Source organism: Odocoileus virginianus, chromosome 32 (assembly GCF_023699985.2).
Source record: "Odocoileus virginianus isolate 20LAN1187 ecotype Illinois chromosome 32, Ovbor_1.2, whole genome shotgun sequence".
NCBI lineage: Eukaryota > Metazoa > Chordata > Mammalia > Artiodactyla > Cervidae > Odocoileus > Odocoileus virginianus.
This window is the reverse complement of record NC_069705.1, coordinates 4,239,318-4,255,174: the sequence shown is the minus strand read 5'-3', so window position 1 is coordinate 4,255,174 and position 15,857 is coordinate 4,239,318. Positions and strand designations below refer to the sequence as shown.

General features: G+C 44.5%; 1 protein-coding gene across 4 annotated transcripts in view; it reads left to right on the top strand.

The window, feature by feature from the left end:
* Positions 1 to 14,519, top strand: part of LRRC3B (leucine rich repeat containing 3B) — a 94,510-nt gene extending 79,991 nt beyond the window's left edge. For all 4 annotated transcript variants that reach the window (XM_070459810.1, XM_070459812.1, XM_070459811.1 and 1 more), the window contains exon 2: positions 13,252 to 14,519. In XM_070459810.1, coding sequence (XP_070315911.1) covers positions 13,415 to 14,194 — 780 coding nt within the window. In that variant the 5' untranslated portion in view covers positions 13,252 to 13,414 and the 3' untranslated portion in view covers positions 14,195 to 14,519. The remainder of the gene's footprint in view (positions 1 to 13,251) is intronic.
* The last annotated feature ends 1,338 nt before the right edge of the window (positions 14,520 to 15,857 follow it).

Below are 15,857 nucleotides of genomic sequence, written 5' to 3'. Positions count from 1 at the left end.
GGACACAGCGTTCTGAAAAACATGTATCACAGGATAAAGTCAGTGAGGAAAAGTTCGGTCTTACGTGATCCCCCATGTAATTTCACCGAGAAGATGAAAGTTGACAGTGTACGTTAGGGTCCTTAGTGGAATGAAGAATCAGCCTGAAATTGAAGGCAAATCACGTGAGGGCTCAGGATGATTCATCCACTACTTGCTTTCTGCTGGCAGGTTGGAGGGGTAGCACTTCCACTTGGTTTGACACACAGGCATTCAGGAAGGGAAAAATTGTGAGATTCTAGAAGGAAGGATAATTTGGATGCAAATGAAATCAGGGTCCAGATGTCAGCCTCAGGTTATCAGCCTGGATTACTCGGCGACACTTTGTGTAAAGTCACAGGTCTGGGCAGGCGTGCTGGTGGGTGAGTGGCTGAAATGAAATTGGAGAAAACCTTCCCTCAGGGTTCTACCTTTAGGTCTCTGCAATGGAGAGCAGGTTTCATTTGATGGACACCCTTTGCAGACAAAACCACAGGTGAGGACCTCAGAGTAACTGCATGCTGGCCATAGCGCCTGAATTAATAAAATACTGTTTATTTCAGTTCTGTTTCATGACAGTTGCTAAGACGTGACCTTTAAATTCTTCCCTGAGACTGGGATTGACATATATACATTACTGTGTATAAAATAGATAACTAATGAGAACCTACTGCATAGCACCGGGGGATAAAAGGAGGCATGCTCTGTCTGTAGGACATACATTAAGTTAACTTAAATATGCATTCCAACATACACTAGGTACAGACAGGTACTGTTTGTTTCCACTGCTACGAGGTACCTAGAATAGTCAAATTCAGAGTCAGAAAGTACATTGGTAGATTCCATGGACTGGGTGGGGAGTTGCTGTTTAATGAGGACAGAGTTTCAGTTTAGGAAGGTGAAAAATTCAGGAGACGGATGATGGGGAGAATTGCACAACAATGTGAATGTACCTAGTGCCACTGAACTGTACGGTTAAATACAGTTAAAATTGTGTGTTTTATATTGTGTGACTTTTACCACAATAAAAATATTAAAAAAATAAAAATGATAGATTGAAAGATTATGTAATAATGTGGGAAACTATTGGTAAAGTGAAAAATTCAGCCAATGGTATGCATAGAGTATGAGTTTCATATCTGAATGTGACACTCTTAATATGTTTTTTAAGTTCTTCAAAACTTATTTGGAAATAATTTCAAATGTTTAAAAAGTTGCAAAAATAAAGGTACTACAAGGAACACTCAGAAAAACATTCTTCATTGAATCTCTAGAAACTTGGTTTTCCCTGTAGTTGTCTCTTTGATATTTGTCTCTGTTTGGATGATGGCTTCCGAAGCCCTGTCTCCAAGAGTATGCGTCAAACAGAAATCGCTCAACAAACAGAAATAACTAACATTTACTGGCTTAGTGCCACATACTGTTTCAAGTGCTTCACCTAAATGATCTCTTTTAATCCTCACTACAAATGGAAGAGGGTTTCCCAGGTGGCTTGGTGGTAAAAAAAATCTGCCTGCCAATGCGGGAGACCCGGGTTCGACCCCTGGGTTGGGAAGATCCTCTGGAGAAGGGCCTGGTAACCCACTGCAGTATTCTTGCCTGGAGAATCCCATGGACAGAGGATCCTGGTGGACTATAGTCCATGGGGTCACAAAGAGTCGGACATGACTGAAGCGACTTAGCACGTACCCACAAATAGAAGAAGTATAGCTTCTGCTGTGGTCTTTGTTTGTACAGGAGGAGACTGAGGCATCCAAGGTCATGGATGGAGCTGGGACTCAGTGTCAGACACAGTCTGACCCCCGAGCCCCTGCTCCCGGCTGCACAGATGGAGCTCTGACCCCACTGGGGACACTGAGCCATAGGCACCAGGGATATGGGAGCAAACAGTATTTAAAATGTATTATCCAGATTTGATCTTGGTCTTGAATGAATGTCTTTCATCTACATACTGGCTTTCCTGAGCTACTTGGGGGACGCCATAGCAGTTTGGAACATTATTGATGCTCATGGTCAGTAGACAGAGTTAAATGGTTTGGTTTCTACTGGTAACGTAACTGCTAGTGCCCTTCAGCACTGGGCAGTTATAACCTTCTAGAGTGAGGTTTCTATCAGACTTTAAGAAGCATTGTTTTCTAATAGCCGTTGGTATGGATCTGTGAAATGTCAAGCAGGCCTTGTGATAATTAACATAAATATGTTAACTTTTTAACTGTTAAGTGGTCGTGTGTGTCAGCTAGCTTTTTTGAGATAATAGTGTCCCCAAACCTGGTGGCATTTGCATACAAGTTCATGAATAACTGGATGGTCCTGTGGTCTGAGGTGGGCTCACTCATGAGTCTGTGGTCACCCATAGATCCAATAGTTGGCTCTGATGCTCTGGTTTGGGTTTCCCACATGTCAGGAGTGTGGCTGGGTCTAGGCTGGGACAGTGGGCCTTCCCTTCACAGGATCACTCACTACCCAGCTTGCTGGTCACGGTGGCCGGGGAGATTCCAAGAGCAAAGGCAAGAGCATGTGCCGACTCCTGAAAAGGCCGAGGTTTAGAACAGGCAAAATACAACGTCTGCTTCGTCTGCAATCAAAGCAAATCCTAAGGCCACTTCTTTTTTTTTTTTTCCCCAGGAGTTCAGATGTATTCATTTTAAATAATAAAAATACAGCTTTCAAGAATTTGATGCAATTATAAGAAATTACTCTGAAAATTGTTTCCCTAATTTAAAAAGTTCCAATTTAATTACAGCTTCCAGTAGAAATATGCATAAAGTTGTCAGTTTTTGTCAGTAAGTTGTATGAGAATGAGGATATAAATTTTGAGAATGTACTGTACCATTTATAACAACTTTTCTTAAAACCATAGTCTAAATATTCTATTTCTCATATTCACATTTCTTAAAATCCAATCCTGTTGAGATATGAGTTAATAAGAGTTGTAACTGTATATGTTTAATAACTATTTGCCACTCCAGTATCCTTGCCTGGAGAATCCCATGGACAGAGGAGGCTGGCAGGCTACAGCCAATAGGGTCACAAAGAGTCGGACACGTCTAAAGTGACTTAGCACGCATGCAAGTGATTGAATGTCAAAGTTAGAAGCTTCAGTTCAGTTCAATTCAATTCAGTTGCTAAGTCGTGTCCGACTCTTTGCAACCCCGTGAATCGCAGCACGCCAGGCCTCCCTGTCCATCACCAACTCCCAGAGTTTACTCAAACTCATGCCCATCGAGTCAGTGATGCCATCCAACCATCTCACCCTCTGTCGTCCCCTTCTCCTCCTGCCCCCAGTCCCTCCCAGCATCAAGGTCTTTTCCAACGAGTCAACTCTTCGCAGGAGGTGGCCAAAGTATTGGAGTTTCAGCTTCAGCATCAGTCCTTCCAATGAACACCCAGGACTGATCTCCTTTAGGATGGACTGGTTGGATCTCCGTGCAGTCCAAGGGACTCTCAAGAGTCTTCTCCAACACCACAGTTCAAAAGCATCAATTTTTCGGTGCTCAGCTTTCTCCATAGCCCAACTCTCACAGCCATACATGACCACTGGAAAAACCATAGCCTTGATGAGACGGACCTTTGTTGGCAAAGTAATGTCTCTGCTTTTTAATATGCTATCTAGGTTGGTCACAACTTTCCTCCCAAGGAGCAAGCGTCTTTAGAAGCTTAGATATGGCTAACTCCAAAGCCTTCTCTTGGAGTTACCACTCTCTAAGGTTTTCGAGGGTCTTCCCAGCTGACACTAGTGGTAAATAACCCGCCTGCTGACGCAGGAGACGCAGGTTCCATCCTTGCATTGGGAAGCTCTCCTGGAGAAGGAACTGTCTACCCACTGCAGTATGCTTACCTGGGAAATCTCATGGACAGAGGAGCCTGACAGGCTACAGTCCATGAGGTCACACAGAGTCGGACACCACTGAGCACACATGTGCAAGGTCTTCAAAGCCCTTAAGGATCGTGTTATTAATGATTCTTTCAAAAATAAAAGTGGTGCCTGAGGCAGGATGAGGACATCGGAGAGCCTAAAATTGAAACATAGTAATATCCCATTTGTTGCAATGTATTTATGGGCATGTAAGTTTTAATCGTGATATTTCCTTCATTAAACAAAATGATCCTTTGTGATAACTATAGATTAGTCATTTTTTCATCTCTACCTGCAATGAATGTTAATAATTGTTGGTGGTGATTATTTCTGTATGGTAATATTGTTTGGCCTGAGAAGGATCAAGTGGCAAGTTGAATTCTCATTTGCAAAACATGTCACCTCGTTTTCCTTCCGAATATTTGGATGAAGTAGAGGAGAAATAGTAGAGATAATATTAAATGTTCTTTAGTTAGATCTGAATTTACCAAGTATCATATTCCGTGGGTGGTTATGCTATAAAAATTACAGGGCACTAGAGGCCTTTGGCAGGGGGGCCAAGTATGTTTGGATAATTCTGAGTTAATAGGTTCCTTTGTGTCATTTCTCAGAACCTTAAATAGGCTGATGACCATTAACTCTCAAAGAGGGCGTTTCTCAGACTTATGTGACTGCAACTTGCAGAAGGTATTCCACAGATACCTTCGGAAATCTGAACATGACTATGATGCCTTTGAAGGTGTGTTCAGGGTCAGTAATATTTTGTCAGGCATCAGCATGCTGCTGCTGCTGCTAAGTCGCTTCAGTCGTGTCCGACTCTGTGCGGCCCCATAGACACAGCCCACCAGGCTCCGCCGTCCCTGGGATTCTCCAGGCAAGAGCACTGGAGTGGGTTGCCATGTCCTTCTCCAATGCATGAAAGTGAAAAGTGAAAGTGAAGTCGCTCAGACGTGTCCGACTCAGTGACCCCATGGACTGCAGCCCACCAGGCTCCTCCGTCCATGGGATTTTCCAGGCAAGAGCACCGGAGTGGGGTGCCATTGCCTTCTCCGGCATCTGCTGTGAGAGCGGCACAATTACAACCACACATGAAGCCTGTGAAATAGGTGTTATTCTTATTTATGGCTGAGAAACCTTAGCCTCCAAACAGTTGCTTCGTTTTCCCAAGATCCCCCAGCTGGTACCCAAACTGAGAGTTGGCCCTGGTCTTATCTAACCTCAGGCTTCTGGCGTGCTGTACCCTTATCTAAGAAAGTTTGAGCGACTTTCTAGGGTGACTCAACTGGTCAGGAGACACACCATGTCTTGCATACTTTTGTACTTTCTGTAACTCCTAACAGAAAATAGCTTGTCAATCAGTACCTCCAGACCAACCCCTTTTTTCTTACCTAGGTAATCCTATGATTGTGTTCATGGCAAAAATTGTAATAGTAGAGATTATAAGATAAAAAGTCAAAATTCTCCATACCATCTGCTCTAGAACCATGCTTTACAGATAAGACTATTATCCATTTTTTATATGCTCTTCCATAACGTTTTAATTACACAAATGTGTGTGTGTCTCTGTGTGTGTGTGTCTGTGTAGATTGTTCTCTTTTGTTTTACATAGAGGGGATCATATATATACATTTTCACTTAATATTTATTTGACATCTTTTATTAAATGTAATTATATATAATGGTATATTAGTTTCAAGTATACAACGTTGATTCAATATTTGTATATATTGCAAAAAAATTGCTACAATAAGTCTAGTTAACTTCCATCATCACTTATAGTTACATTTAGTTGACTTGCAGTATTATATTAGTTTCAGGTGTACACTGTAATGATTCTGTACTTTTATAGATTATATTCCATTTAAAGTTATAAAACATTGGCTGCGTTCCCTGTGCTGTGCATTTCATCCTTGCATCTTGTTTTTTTAATACTTAGTAGTTTGTTACCTCTTAATCCTCTTTCCCTATTTTCCTCTTTTCCCACACCTCTTCCCTCTGTTAACCTCTAGTTTGTCTTCTGTATCTATGACACTGTTTCTGTTTTATTGTACACACTTGCTTGTTTCTACATATTTTGGATTCCACATATAGGTGAAAATATACAGTATTTGTCTTTCTCTGACTTACTTCACTAAGCATAATATCTTCCAGGTCCATCTATGTTGTTGGAAAAGGCAAGATTTCATTTTTTTTTATGGCCAATAGTATTTCATTATCTACACATAAGCCACATTTTCTTTATCTATTCTTTATTCAAGTGTTAATGGACATTTAGGTTGTTTGCATATCTTGGCTATTGTAAATAAGGCGGCAAACACTGAGGTACTGTATCTATTGAAATTAGTGTTTTCATTTCCTTGAGTTTAGATCTGGATCCTGTACTTTCCCCACCAAGTCACTGACTATGATAAGTTTTTGTTTTTTTTTTTTTAGTGGTTACAGTCATCCATCCCAATCAGGAATGCAACTGAATTCCGCATGGAAAATGCTTTCTAAAAGCAGTTTTCAAGTTGCCTCTGGACCTTGGAGTATCTTTGGGAGCCTACATTTGTATAGATTGTGTGTTAAGAGTTTGCAAAGCTCTCGCTGTTGTCAATGCCTTAGGCACTTAGTGGGAAATAATGAGAACAGAGAAGCAGAAAGAAACTGAGATGGATGGGTTCCCACTCAGCCTTTCTATAACCTTGCAGCAGATGAATAATGAATACAGATGTCAGGGAAGACAGAACCTTATCTTTATTCTTTATTTAGCACCCAGAGAGAGATGCTGGGTTCAAAAAACAAAGTGTTGTTTATTTGTTAGTGCTGACTGGAGAAAAACAAACAAACAAACAATCTAAAAGTTTCCAGATAAGCTTTGTTCTGGGACCTTACTGAGGACTATAGCCCGAGAGAGACAACCTCTCAGTAGCTCCAAGGAAGTGCTCTGGAGAGGAAATGGAGGGGCCAGGATATACGGTAAGTCCCTTGCAAGTGAACAAGTTCCTTTCCAAGAGCGTGTTCCTAAGTCCAGTTTGTTCATGAGTCCATCAAAGTTAGCCTACGTACCCGACTAACACAATCAACTATATAGTACTATTCTGTAATGGACTTATAATACTTTTTGCACAAATAATACATAAAAAAATTAAAAAAATAAACATTTCTAATCTTACAGGACAGTACCTTGTAAAGTACACTAGTACCAGCTACATCACCACTGCTTTTTCACTTGCTTCGTAACATTCTGGACTTGAAATAAAGATACTACACTAATGTATTCTATACAGTAAAGTGCACAAAAGCCCAACCACTTACAGAGGGTCCACACATATAACAATGTACACCAGACATGTGTTTGGACATTAGACCGAGTGACAACTTAGTTGACAGAAAATTTGAGCAAATAAAGAAATCAGTATGTAGTTTCCTAACCACTGGACCACCGGAGAAGTCCCCTATTATGCCAGAATTTTAGACAAAGAATTTAAATGCGTAGAAAGGTTTGACCAAGGTCACAAATACGTGATAGCCTGCGTTTAAACTTTGATAATTAAGTTACACCAAAGCAGAGCTATATTTTTGTCTAAGTTGAGGCGCTTCAGGGAGTTAAAGAAAAGGGAAAGTAAACTGGTCATGTCTAGGTTATACAGTCCCCTGTTTCTTTTGTTTGTTTGTTTGTTTTTAGGTCTTTATTTTATATTGGGGTTTAGCCGATTAACAATATTGTGGTAGTTTCAGGTGAGCAGCAAAGAGACTCTGCCATACATATACATGGATCCACTCTCCCCCAAACTCCCCTCCCATCCAGGCTGCCATATTGGAGTATAGCCAATTATCAATACTATGATAGCTCCAGATGAACAGTGGAGGGACTCAGCCATCCACATACCTGCATCCACTCTCCCCCAAACTCCCCTCCCATCCAGGCTGCCACATGATACTGAGCAGAGTTCCCTGTCTATACAGCAGGTCCTTGTTGGTTCTCCGCCTTAGATACAGAAGCGTGTACTTTCCATCCCAAACTCCCTGATTACCCCTTTCCCCCATCCTTTTTCCCAGCAACCATAAGTTCCTTCTCTAAGTCTGTGAGTCTGTTTCTGTCTGGTAAGTTCATTTGTATCATTTCTTTTCAGATCCCACACATAAGGGATGTCTCCTTCTCTGACTTAACTTCACCCAGTATGTCAATCTTTAAGTCCATCCTTATTGCTGCAAGTGGCATTATCTCATTCTTTTTAATGGCTGGTTAATATACTGTTATAGGGGCTTCCCTGGTAGCTCAGTCACTAGAGAATCCACCTGCAAAGCAGGAGCCCCAGGTTCAATCCCTGGGTCAGGAAGACCTCTTGGAGATGGAAATGGCAAACCATTCCAGTATCCTTGTCTGGACAATCCCATGGACAGAGGAGCCTGGCGGGATGCAGTCCACGGGGTCAAAGAGCTGGACACGACTGAGCAGCTAACACTAAAAACACTAATATTCCATTTTATGTATGTACCACATCCTTATCTATTCCTCTGTCGACGGACACTTAGGGTGCTTCCATGCAAGACAGAGTGTTTAATCAGCCACTGAAAGAACTGCCTTCTTACTTACTAGGCTGCTGATTCCTTTTTTCCTTTTCTTTCTGGAAGCAGTATTTGAGGATTGCCACCCGATTCCAACATTAATCACTGCAGCTCAGAAACTTGTGTGACAGGGGACTTCCCTGACTGTCCAGTGGTTAAGACTGCACGCCCACTGCAGGGGGCACAGGTTCGAGCCCTGGTCGGGGGAGTTCTGCATGCCCAGAGGTGCGGCCAAAGGGGAGAAAGGAGACTTGTGTGACAGGGATGTGGGAGCAAGGCTCGGGTCTAGGGGTAAAACGTCCTCTTTGGGGGCACAGCTCAGACCTGACAGCACACCCAGAAATCCTGTAGCTTCCTCGTGGCCACAGACATATTGGAAGGGAGTGAGGGGGGGATAGGGCAGAAGTAATAAGTTGAGAAATGCGAAGGGGAATTTAGGAGGTAGAAGCGATGCTGTTTCATCTGGGCTGTCCCCTTGCTGGGCCGTCTTCCTTCTCGAGAGGGCAGGTGGGGTGCCGCTGTGCCCTGTCACCCCACCAAGGTGACCCCAGGGCTCCTTTATGTTCCACTCGCTCATTCGGAAGTTAGCAAGGAGGCATTCCCCCACTCTCCCCTCCCCCCGCAGAAGGATGGCTTGTTTGCTCCTCTGAGTTTGTGGGTAGACCTGTCGCGGTCAGAACAGGAGGGCATTTAGGCACCTCCTTAGCTCTGCCCTCTGGTGGAGAAGCACTGATGTCTGCAGAATGCCCGGTTTTTACTCTAAGAGACACAGCTCCCCGCGGCTTCCCTTCCTGGGAATCGCTGTTTAGCTAACCAGTACTTGCAGGCGATGCCAAGCTGATAATCCCTTTGGAAAACAGTCAATCAGCACGACAGAGCAGAGAGACAGTTCTTCTGTCCCCCCTGCTGGAGGTAACCTTGATGCCGTGTCTTTGGACGTCTCTACATTCTGCGTCTGTTGTCACTTCAAAGTCCTGGGTGGGGGTGGCGGCTCTAGAGGCTGTTGCAGAACACGATTTAACCAACCCCAGAAGATTCCATCCCCTTTTTGTGAATCACAGAGAGAAAATGAACTAGTTTTGAGTCCAACCTCTTTAAATGCAAGGAATATGCAGGATTTATACTCCCAACAGGCATTCCATCCTGTGTGTAGTGGACCATTTAGGGCATGAAGGATTTCATCTCAAGACAAACTGCACTCTGATATTGAGAAGATTCATCCTAACCACCTCTTGTCTGTGACCGTGACCACTGGACTGACCTTTCTGGAGAAACAATGACTAAGTCTAGAGATGTGTGCTGAGAAAAAGTTCTATTCTTCAAGGAGGAGTCTACACTTGTGATTTTGCCAGAGGCTACTGTTTTGACATGTAAAACCAACAGACATTGACGAGCCGATGTTTATGTGTCAAAATAATGAAAATAATTACCGTAGGGAAGAAAAAGCACAGCTAGATTGCTGAATATTTCAGATTCATTCATACAATGATAGATATTTATGTAGCACTATGCTAGGAGTTGGAAATGCTTCTGGAATAATAGTAATAATAACCATAGCTAACAAGTGTTGAGCACTTGCTATCTACTATGCATTGTGCTAAATGCTTGGCGTGGATTATCTAATACAATTCTCATGTCAACATTGTCATCAGATGCTTTTATAATCTCTATATGAAGAGAAGGGGAGTGAGATTTGGAGAGGTTGATAACGTGCCCACGAGCACAGCGCTCATAAGGATGAAAGCTGAAATACAAACTCAGTGCACTGTTTACTTCTTAATTGTTTGTTATTATGTCTATGTGAGGCAGAAACAAGTCCCTGCCCTCACAGGGCTTAGAGTCGAAATTGTTGTTGTTTAGTCACCGAAGTCGTGTCTGACTCTTTTGCAGCCACATGGACTGTAGCCCAGGCAAGAATATTGGAGCGGGTTGCCATTTCCTTCTCCAGGAGATCTTCCCGACCCGGGGATCAAACCCTCCTGCCTTGGCGGGCGGGTTGTTTACTGCCACCTGGGAAGCCCATAGTTTAAATTACAGAACACTTTTTTCCAGATGGACGCGGTCTCTGGAGAGATGTGAGTGTCCTCCTGAGGAGGCTTTGCACCGTTTCACAGGATTTAGGCAGGTGGAGGTGGCGCAAGCTCAATTGGTGGAAGTTGCTTGAGGACAGGAAACTCTAATTCCCATGTTCACACTCATCTCTCCATCTCCTCTCCTCTGTCCAGCAGCCTGTGCCTTGTCCTCTGCCACCCTGCTCCTTCTCTGATGTTGCCTCCGGTACCTTCCTTTTAAGTCTTCTCTCCCCCATCTAAGCAGTTACTACAGTCCCCAAATGCCCCGCGATGAAGGTTTGCAGGAAGGAAAACATGGGAGGGAGGTGGACCTACACTGCAGATGAAACGAGCTGTTGACGGATGGCTTAGTCAGCCTCGGGGTTCAGCTCCAGCCTCTCTGGCATTTGAGGGACTCGAGATTCCAAAAGCACATTCATTTCATTCTGCTGTTGCTAATCTGATTTTTTTTCCCATGATGAACAACCCAGTTCGTTATGTTTTCAGCTCACATTAATCTTCTTTTCTGTGAGTTTGGTAACATTTGGAGTCATTTTCCTCTCTATTTATCCATCTGGGATCTTTAGAAAAGACAAGTTTTCAGAGTCTTTTGTTGCTCACGGCTGTAAGAGGGATGAACCTTCTCCTGGTTTCTTAGATCCTGAGAGAGAATCCTCTGGAGTCAGACACGGGTTCCCTCCACGGGGCAGGGAGCCCACTCCCTGGGGCTCATGGGGTCCTCCGCGTGGGACTGAGCCGCCACGTAACAGCATCAGATGCCGCAGCAGTCCCTGGATTTTGTTTGTCCCCATGGAGCAGATGGAATCGGGAAAGAGCTGTAGGGGTAGTGAGAAGAACTGTGAGACTCACCAGTCAGAACAAAGGCTTTGGCTTGACTGCCGTCTGTACCACTTATGAGCTCTGTGACCGTGGGCAAGGTACAGAGTCTGCCTGAGGGCCACTTCCCCCGTCTGCGAGAGTGCCTGTCCTCTTTACACGGGAGAGCGGTTTCAAGTGTAAACTTATTCACATCTCTATTTTGGCGTAAGTTCGTAACCTTGCTCATATCTAAAGCTTTGCAGTTTCTTAGGCCTTTTTCCAACCACAGCTCAACAGGAAATATATATATATATGTGAAAGGTGAAAGGCTCTCAGTCATGTCCGACACTTTGCAACCCCATGGACTATACAGTCCACAGAATTCTCTAGGCCAGAATACTGGAGTGGGTAGCCTTTCCCTTCTCCAGGGGATATGTACATATATTATATATATAATGCTTCCCCAGTAGCTCAGCAGTGAAGAATCTGCCTGCCAGTGCAGGAGACACGGGAGACATGGGTTCAGTCCCTGGGTCAGAGAGATCCCCTGGAGAAGGAAATGGCAACCCACTCCAGTATTCTTCCTGGAAAAATCCCATGGACAGAGCAGCCTGGTTGGCTACAGTCCATGGGGTCGCAAAGAGTTGGACATGACTGAGGGACAAAGAAATAAATATGATTTTATATATATAAATGCTCATATATATATCCACACACACACACAAGAAAAGAATGGGTATTGAGGAAGACTTAGAGGCTAGTATTTCTTTTTTGGGGGGACGTTACATTTTTGTTTTATTTTAGAACATTTCCCTAGAATAGATTACTTGAAAGAAAATTACAATATCAAAGATATATATATATATATACACATACATATATATGTAAAATTTAATGTTCTCAATAGATATTGCCAAATTTCTTTCCAAAACATATTCTCAAAATATGTGTTAATGAGGATGCCGTATTATTCTGTTCTTATGAGCATACAGATGGTATTTTTAAAAATTATATTGATAGAAGAAAAATATTCATAGCTCATTTTACAGTTGCATTTCTTTGGCTGCTAATTATGTCGGTCCTCACCCCCCACCCCCAGCTTTACTGACATAATTTTATACAGCACTGTGTAAGTTTAAGGCGCACAGTTTAATGATTTGACTTACATATAAGAGGCTAGTATTTCTTAAAACTCTTTTTATACTGAAAAAAAAAAAGACTTGGAGCTGTGTGTCATATTCAAAGATCTATTGGAGAAGGGCTACATTGTTTAGAAAACAAAGAGAATCCTTTGGAAATTCAGGTAAGGACATCCTTCCGGGTGGGGTGTAGTCCCCAGAGGCCCCAAGGGAGGCAGCTCCTTTGGCGATTCCAGGCTGGAGGCCCCTGGAAACACTGTGCTGGGAAGGTTGGGATGTACCCGTTCATCCCATTCATAATCCAAGTAAGGGGTTTCTTTAGGGAAAATACTCCAAATTGGACAGCCATTCAAAAGCCACGAAAGCCGTTGTTATCTGTGGTCAACAACTGTACAGTATCAGGGTGGTTTCTCGTTGCCGCCCGCGTGAAGGGCTCGGTCGCACTGATGCCTCTTGCAGGAGGAGGGAGAGGGGTGACTCCGTCTGGTTGCTGTCGACTTTAGGAAGGACGCAGGATGGGGCGAAGGCCAGTGGACAGGAGAGGAATCTGGACCATTTGCTCAGATTCCGCACCAGGAACCAAGGCGACGTCACTTGGAAATGTCGTTTGTTGACCTTCCGCTCCCCCAGCACCTGGGACTTGAGCAGAGACTCCGATTACGCAGATAACTCCCAGTGGTGCTGATGGAAATTACCTGCGTAACAAGCTCTCCTGCCCACATAAAATGCCAGATGCCTGTTTCATTGCGATGCACCCACCCCACCCCACCCCCTGCGTTTGCAAAAGAGCTCATTGCATCTGCTTTCTTCCCTTTAGGTGCCCACGCAAGGACTGGCATGATGAAGAGATGCGTGTGTGAGTAGCAGCCCTTTGGACCACGCCGGAAGGAGACCAACAGTGTGGGCAGGGCCGGGGCCGTGAGCACACGTGCGTGTCGGAGTAGATGAGGCTTGGGCTGTGATTATGCTGACATTCCAGCATGAATCTGGTGGACCTGTGGTTAACGCGTTCCCTCTCCATGTGTCTCCTCCTCCAAAGCTTTGTTCTTATGATACTGTGCTTCCATTCCGCCAGTATGTGTCCCAAGGGCTGTCTCTGTTCTTCCTCTGGGGGTCTGAATGTCACCTGTAGCAATGCGAATCTCAAGGAAATACCTAGAGATCTTCCGCCTGAAACGGTCCTCTTGTACCTGGACTCCAATCAGATCACATCCATCCCCAATGAGATTTTTAAGGACCTCCATCAGCTAAGAGTCCTCAACCTGTCCAAAAATGGCATCGAGTTTATCGACGAGCACGCCTTCAAGGGAGTCGCGGAAACTCTGCAGACTCTGGACTTGTCTGACAACCGGATCCAGAGCGTGCACAAAAACGCCTTCAATAACCTGAAGGCCAGGGCCAGGATTGCCAACAACCCCTGGCATTGTGACTGTACGCTCCAGCAGGTCCTGCGCAGTATGGTCTCCAACCACGAGACGGCCCACAGCGTGATCTGCAAGACCTCCGTGCTGGACGAGCACGCGGGGAGGCCGTTCCTCAACGCTGCCAATGACGCCGACCTTTGTAACCTCCCCAAAAAAACGACTGATTACGCCATGCTGGTCACCATGTTCGGCTGGTTCACCATGGTGATCTCCTACGTGGTGTACTACGTGAGGCAGAATCAGGAGGATGCGCGGAGACACCTCGAATACTTGAAGTCCCTGCCGAGCAGGCAGAAGAAAGCCGATGAACCCGACGACGTCAGCACCGTGGTGTAGTGGCCGAGCTGCCTGGCATCGGAAGGGAAACCCATTTGGGATTGCAGTAGAATAAGCTGGTTTACTTCTCTCATCCATTGTAAACATTTGAAACTTTGTATCTCCGTCTCCTTTGAATTATGCCACTGTCGAACTTTGAACAAACATGACAACCTAACAACTCATTTTCGTTTTAGGCGATCCACCCCTGAATTGTACCCCTGGTGGTATATTCCTGAGTCGGCTACTTCTCTGAACCTCAGTTAGATCCATCTCACTATTTAATAATGAAATTTATTTTTTTAATTTGAAACCAAATAAAAGCCTAACTTTGAATCATGAAAAAGAGAGTGACTTATTGGTCCAGAAAACTCCACGGTCATGCCATTGCTTTAAGGAGAAAAACAGACAACCCGTGTGAACCTAAAGAGCGATCCCAAGGAGAGATGTGTTATTAAGTTCTACTGTACACTGGGGAGCCATAGCTGAGTTATCAGCCAAGTAAAGTGTCTGTCAGACTTCAAAAGAGGCAGGCTTAGCAAAGCCGGGTGATAGTATATAGCATGACATCCTGCAGAGCCTGAAGTTCTGATGCTTCTAAATGTTTGGTACCTAAAAGTCAGTGTGTTTAGCTAAACACACCCATGTCTACTCTCTGCTAGACACATGGGAAAGAAAAAGCCCACACATATTCTGTCCTCAAGAGTACCTTGTGGTAAACAGAGGTCTCTGACCAACATAGAAATGCCTGTGCCAAAAATGAAGGTCCTAGTAATCATGTAAACATCAACTTGCAAGCCTGGTGCAAAGCATTTGCCTACTGTTACTATGGTTCTAGGGCTCCCCTGGTGGCTTAGAGGTAAAGAATCCACCTGTAATACAGGAGACCCAGGAGATGAGGGTTGGATCCCTGGGTGGGGAAGATCCCTGGAGGAGGGCATGGCAGCCCACTCCAGGACTCTTGCCTGGAGAATCCCATGGACAGAGGAGCCCGGCAGGTTACAGTCCATGGGGTTGCAAAGAGTTGGACACAACTGAAGCAGATGAGCACGCATGTACACTATACCTCTAAACCCTCACTTCTAGAGGAGAAAGTGACAGCCACCCCATCTGCAGAGGAGGAAGCTGTGTGCGAGAGAGGCCCAGTGTCCCGCCAAGGAGAAAGCATCAGAGCTTGAGCCAAGCCTCCCTGTCCCCAGAGACTGACGTCTTCTCATTATGTTCTGACTGGGTTGGTTGATAGAGGTACACCTTAGTGTAAAAAAAAAAAAAATGCACCTGTGTTAAGCGTCCAGTTCCACACATTTGACAGACAGACACACCTCTGCATCAAGACGTTGTGTCCCTGATATTGTTCAGAGATAGGAGAAACCTCGTCAGGTTCTTAGAGGAGGAAACTGTGTCTCTACGGTTTCAGCTGCAGTTAAACATCAGAGACCTGGGTGAGATCTCAGATGGTAAGGCAGGTGAGGAAGCAGAGGGAAGACTGGGGATAAGTGTGTAGGGGGGTAGGCGGGATGAAAGGGTCTGTGTAGGGGGAAGTGAGAGACCGGCTGAGGCCACATCATGAGGACTGGACCCAGACTCTGGAATAAAAGCAACTAATAGTGTTTATGGGACCCTTCCTGCATACCAGACACTTCCTCTGAGTTGTCCTGGTTAATCCTCCCATAGCCCTAGGATG